The 6,000-nt window shown below is 36.0% G+C and overlaps 1 protein-coding gene across 1 annotated transcript; it reads right to left on the minus strand.

The window, feature by feature from the left end:
* Positions 1-892: 892 nt before the first annotated feature.
* On the minus strand, positions 893-4,813 carry LOC108984860 (protein NRT1/ PTR FAMILY 5.6-like). The gene is made up of 4 exons (XM_018956939.2): positions 4,517-4,813; positions 2,820-3,037; positions 2,173-2,717; positions 893-2,038 (listed from the first exon to the last, which is right to left on the minus strand). Exons 1-4 carry the CDS (start codon positions 4,665-4,667, stop codon positions 1,177-1,179), a joined length of 1,776 nt encoding a protein of 591 aa, XP_018812484.1. The 5' UTR covers positions 4,668-4,813; the 3' UTR covers positions 893-1,176.
* Between the last annotated feature and the right edge of the window lie 1,187 nt (positions 4,814-6,000).

The raw sequence follows: 6,000 nt of genomic DNA on the forward strand, positions 1-6,000 counted from the left end.
TAACTCACCCTTTAATCTTTATAATATTTTCAGATGACATTAATGGTTCTGCTGAGGATCAGTATTAGAGTTTATGGACAAGATTAGCTGTGAATAGCTATTGGGTATCTCGCGGTATTAGTGCTACTGTTGGATTTTATTTATTTATTAAGTTGATTTCAATAGATTTAAACCGTTTATGGAGACTTATGTCAATTTTATTTTATTCTAGTTTGTTATTTGAGACTTTAAGAAAAATTGATATTTTATTTGGGTTGTTAGATTGAGGATTTGATATGTGAGTATGCATGGTTTATTAATTTGAAGTATTTACGTTTGATTTGAAGTTTTGGAAGTATATATTCTTGGATTTGGAAATACATTAGGATTGTTGGTGTTAATTATCAGGTTATATGAGTTAACTCTCCGGACCCTCGAGATCGGGGCGTTACACAATCTCTTAAGGCTAGTTTCGTCGTTGATCTTATTTATGAATAGTAATAAAAAAAATAATGAATAATTTTTAAATAGTAGCAAAATAGTTTGAAGTGACTAACCAAACATAGCCTTATTCTTTGTAATCATGTCAGATTTGTTCCGATCTATTTGCAATTTCTTTCTTTGTATGTATGTGTGCAAAGGTAAAATGTAAAAGGCCAGGATAACTTTTCATTTTCTCTTGATTCCTTTTTTTTTTTTTTTTTGAACTCCCAGAGTCCCAGTCACATTTTAATCAGCCACGATCTAAAATATTTTTTAATTTTCAATAAATAATATAATTTCTTAATTAGAAGATGATCTATCCAACAGAAAACCTTCTGTTTACTGCATGGATCTTCTGGTTATTACTGAAATTTCCCTAAAGAAATTGTAATTGCATGATCAGCCAATATATATTCTTTGAACTTCAGTGTCATAATTTGTTTCCTAAGAAACTTTTTCCAATTTGACAGTCCGAAATTGTTTTTCTGCAACGAAACAAACACAAATAGTTGGATCTCATGTAAATCATGATGCTTTAGCATGATGTTAACATGATTTGCAATCAGAATTACATATGCTTACACAAACTTCAATCAGAATTGCATTTCTAACTTCTAAGAATAAATTTTTTTTCCTTAGTTTGATCATCATTTAAATATTTAGACATTAAGCTAGTTGCAGTTCTATATGCTCCTTCCTTGAAAGATATACTACCTATACCATGGCATCATCATCGCCTTCAATATTGCAGTCTGCCACAGCCACCCTCTGCACATTTTTGTAAGAATACCTTCGAGCCAAGAGCACAAAAAAGAGCATGTTCACAGCAGAAATTCCAGCCAACAGCCAATAGAATTTGTCCAAACGGCTAGTATTCAAATCTTTACCAAACCAACCGTGTCCATCCTTCTTGGTTAAACGTCCAACAATGGTTATCAACCAACTACTGACGAAGTTTGCAGCTCCTATCACACTTAGGTAAAATGCAATGCCTAAACTCCTCATAGAGTCTGGGACTTGTTCATAAAAATACTCCTGCAAGCCCACTAGAGCAAATCCATCTCCAATACCGAGGATGAGAAATTGAGGAGCCAACCAGAAAACACTCATGGAAAGTGAACTCTTTCTGGGGTCATTCTCCACTACGCCTAGCCTTTTCTTCTCAACAAGGGCTGCAACTACCATTACAAGGATGGAGAATAGCATTCCAATGCCAATCCTCTGTAGGATAGTGATGCCTCGCTCGTTTCCTGTTGCCTTTCTTATAGTGGGAACGAGGATTTTTTCGTAGATGGTGACAGAGATAATCATTCCAATGGCAGCAACGGCGTAAATCGAGGCCGGGGGAAGCTCAAAACCATTTCCAATCTTTCGGTTTAGTATAGCACCTTGTTTGATAAAAAAGGTGGTCCCTTGTGCTATACAAATTCCGAATGGCAAAGTAGCGAGCCATATGGGGATCATGTTCAGAACAAGCTTCAACTCCTCAACCTTTGTCACGGTCGCAAGTTTCCAAGGACTCTGCTTCTCAGCTGGATTATCGTTGTCTTCAAGAACAGCTGCTTTGTCAAGAAATCTGAAATACAAAACCCAGAAAAATTATTCATCTTGATCTCTAGTGTATCGATCGATCTCAGTTTTTCATCCTGCTGTCTGATAAGGATAATTTGTGTTCAATTAAAACTTAAAATTAGGGGTTGACATGCTTACTTGAGTTTGTTTGTGTGACACAGGAATCTCCCTTTGGTTTTCTCTTCCTTGGGAATTTCAAACAATTGAGCTAGACTGGAAGGATAAGGAAGATTTCTCTTGCGTATGGCTGCTACAAGAACTTGCAACAATGGCGTCAAGGGGCTTCCTGTTGAATGTCTGTAACGATAAAATGGCCTTCCTATGATGAAGATAACCATCGACACTGCCATGACTACCGTGAGTATGATATATGAAGCACCCCAGTTCACATGGTCTTGCACATACACAATCACAGTCACACCAAGTAGAACTCCAGCACAAAGGGCAAAGTTCCACCAGTTGAAGTATGTCATCTTCTGCCTTCTTTCTTCAGTGTGATCATCATCAAACTGGTCCGCTCCAAAGCTCTCCAAAGAGGGTTTATGCCCTCCAGTTCCTACTGAGATCATGTAAATGGCAAGGAAAAAAGCCACCTCGTGAACCTTCCTAGGCTTTATGCACATATCAGTCTCACAAGCCTTTAAGCCTGGCATGAACCAAGACAACGTCAGGAGGATCAGACCCTGCAGTATGTCAATATCAAGCACAGAATTTTGTCAGTCTAAGACCCTGAAATGTACAAAATTTTTAGACTAGTCCGGTCTTTAAATTTAAACGAAAATTACCATGAGATAGATGATGGTTGACACGAGCACTGTCGAGAATCGGCCCAAGTAAGCATCAGCTATGAACCCTCCCAACAGTGGCATCAAAGTAGTAACACCAGACCAGTAGTTCACGTTCTTGGCTGCTGTCTCTAGGTCTTGATGAATTACTTTGCTGAGGTAAAGGATCAAGCTGGTTGCAATTCCAAAGTAACTCAATCTCTCACTGAACTCGATTGCTGCCCAAATGATCAAACACAGTCACAAAATTAATTTAGTTAAAGATAATTATTAGCTTTCTTGTACAGGCCTCCGTCACATGCATGTTACAAATTTAAATGCTCATGATTGCTCTTTTCGATATCTATTTTGGTCCTCTGCCGACGAGATTTAAACCTTTCAAAAAGAGCATCATTACATTTACTCGTTTAAATCAAGACAATAAACTAACTTCTTTTTTTTGACCTCAAAAAGTGGTGGGGCCGATCTACCACCCGGAAGGCCGGTTTTATCGTATAGTTGTTGCAGACGTGCAAAATGATGATGAAGGATTGATACTTTTCTGCTTACTAAATTACAAGAAGAACGAATTGAAAGTTGAGGATTCGTAGCTAATTAACTAGCTAAGGGTCATGTTGTGATATGAATCGACGTAGAATTAGAACTCTCGAAACAGGTCCAGATCTACTTAAAACGCTAGTCTCAGCCGCAATGCTTTTGTACATAATGCGAGAGGTGTGAATTATATTGGGGAGCACTGTCCATCCAAGTTGCTGCACTGGTCCCTCCACGATATTGCAGTACTCATGTACTGCCAGCTACCCCACACCCTACTGCTCGAGTATATAACGTCAAAAACATTATGCGAATCTAAATTAAACTTGGTCACCGATATTTATACCAACAAAATAAATATCTCTGTCAAACTGTCATGGTTTAATACATGTCATATTGACAGGAGGAACTTGAATACATGCATGTATATATAGGATCGATTATTTCACCTAACGCCTAAGACTATACATATATCTCTCATGCGGTTTAATATTAAAAAACTATTTGTGGAGACTTTTCTGATACGAAAGCGTTTTCAGGCCCCACATGTCAAATCATTCCTTCAATTTGATCGCAATTTTTTTGTTCCTTTCAGAATGGATTGACATATCGGCGTAGTTCTCACGCCTAGCTAACTACCTCCATGCAATATACATATATAGGCGCAGGTTCTCTTATAAAAACCCGAAACAAAGACTCAGCTAATCTTATATATGCATATTAAATGAACATGCTATATATACCAGCTGGTTCTTGGATCATTGCAGCCAAAAAAACAGAAAGAAGAAGCAAGTCTGCATGCATGTTGAAGAAAGATAAGTATAAACATATATCTTGTATGCCGATATTTGATAAAAAAAAGAGAGATAAGAGCGTTCAGTTTTTATATATGTTTCCCCGTTTCTGTAGTTTGAGCCTTCATCATATGATCATGTATATATATAATTAGGAAGGGGTGCATACAAGTGACTAATTAATTAATTAATACTCTGGTTGCCTGCAAGTATAAGTATTGGGATGCGGGAAGATATTGAAAATTTAGAAGGATTTTTCCTCCACCTGAACACATGCATGCAGTTCTGGATATAACTAGCTAGCTAGCAGCATGCAGCTAGGGTGTTATTGATCTGTGACATGCATTAATAGCGATTCGTATTCCTTACCAATAATAAACCTGGAGGCCTTCCAAACACCAGTGGAAGCCCGAAGAGGCACTTTTCCTTTATGATCCACAGAAGAATCATAAACCAATAATTTCTCCTGGTCAGTCTGATCTCTTGGTTGACCTGCTCCCTGCTTACTGGTCTCCTCCATCTCCTCAGATCACTTCCTTAAGCTAATATCAGGAAGCTGATAGAATTTATAAGAAAGCAAGGCTAGCTGGTAGCTAGCTATACGATTCGAAAGAGGATTTAAGCAAGTGGCCGTAGAGAGAATATGATTGGTGTGATATGAGGAGCTTGGCTTTGGGACTGTCATATATATAGAGGATCGAGGTTAGCTTTTTCTCCACCCACTGAGTTTGGGTTTCAGAGATATATATTCTCCTGTGTAGGGGTCCGAGAGAGAGACAGGTCTTTGGCTAGTAAAAATTTAGAATATTTTATTATTATTTTTATTATTATTCATAAAATATCTAAAAATACACGCTACCTCGTAATTGTCTGAGACCTACTAAAATCCTTTCCGAACAATAAGAAAAATTAAAATATATGAATTGAAAAAGATGTAACAATAAGTTTGAAGCGTTTCACTAAAAAGCTTTCATATTACTTTTCCAAATTCCACTAGAAAGAATATTGTTATTGTTGGCCCTAATTAGATGGGGAATAGGATCCATGCCAATCTGAATTCGTATGACTGTTATCGCAAACAGGTCAATTAAAGGAGGCCTGCCGGCCAGCCTAGTACCATATATGAACGCTCGTATCCCCATATATATATATATATATATATATATATAAATGTGTGTGTGTGGAAAATGCTAGTGTGTATATATATATATACACACACACACCTACATGTATGAAAATAAGCGCGCAGCTGCATGATTAGTCCTACATGTGTGATTAGATTTGGCATTTATCGCCTTTTGTACGTAGGTTATATATATACCGACTGAACGTAAACTGGTGGTCTGGTCTATATTGGCGACTTAGCGCTGAAATTCTTCTACGGGATTAATTATGACAAAGAATTTGAAGTTGTGATCCAAGAAATATTCGAATTCCCAAAAAATAAAATACTAAAATTAATGGTTTATATGTCGGTCGTTGGATTATTTCATTTTTCAAGTACCAACACGTGAGGCATCTCAGATGATATAGGAATATTTTGAAAGGAATGAAAATATATATGTAGCTTTTTTTTCTTTTTTTTTTTTCTCTAAATTCTGTGATATTCAGTTATTTTTTCATATTTTTTACATATTACATTAATACAATTGATCAAAATAATTATTTTATATTAAAAAAATAATACAACTAATTATATTAATAGAATGAATAAAAAGTACATAAAAAGTGACTGTATATTAAATTTTTATTATATAATCTATTTCATATATCTATCACTTTCTTATTTATCGAATAAAATCTTTTTAATTTCAAGTAAGATATATATGTATGGTATCTAGCTAATTAGTTAA

The sequence above is a fragment of the Juglans regia genome, chromosome 3, assembly GCF_001411555.2.
Source record: "Juglans regia cultivar Chandler chromosome 3, Walnut 2.0, whole genome shotgun sequence".
Taxonomy (NCBI): Eukaryota; Viridiplantae; Streptophyta; class Magnoliopsida; order Fagales; family Juglandaceae; genus Juglans; species Juglans regia.

Coding starts and splice junctions, on each gene's coding strand:
- LOC108984860 (XM_018956939.2), bottom strand. CDS start 4,667: ATGGAGGAGACCAGTAAGCAGGGAGCAGGTCAACCAAGAGATCAGACT. Junction 3,038..4,516: donor GGCCTCCAGGTTTATTATTG/GTAAGGAATACG, acceptor TCATTTGGGCAG/CAATCGAGTTCAGTGAGAGA. Junction 2,718..2,819: donor CAACCATCATCTATCTCATG/GTAATTTTCGTT, acceptor GACATACTGCAG/GGTCTGATCCTCCTGACGTT.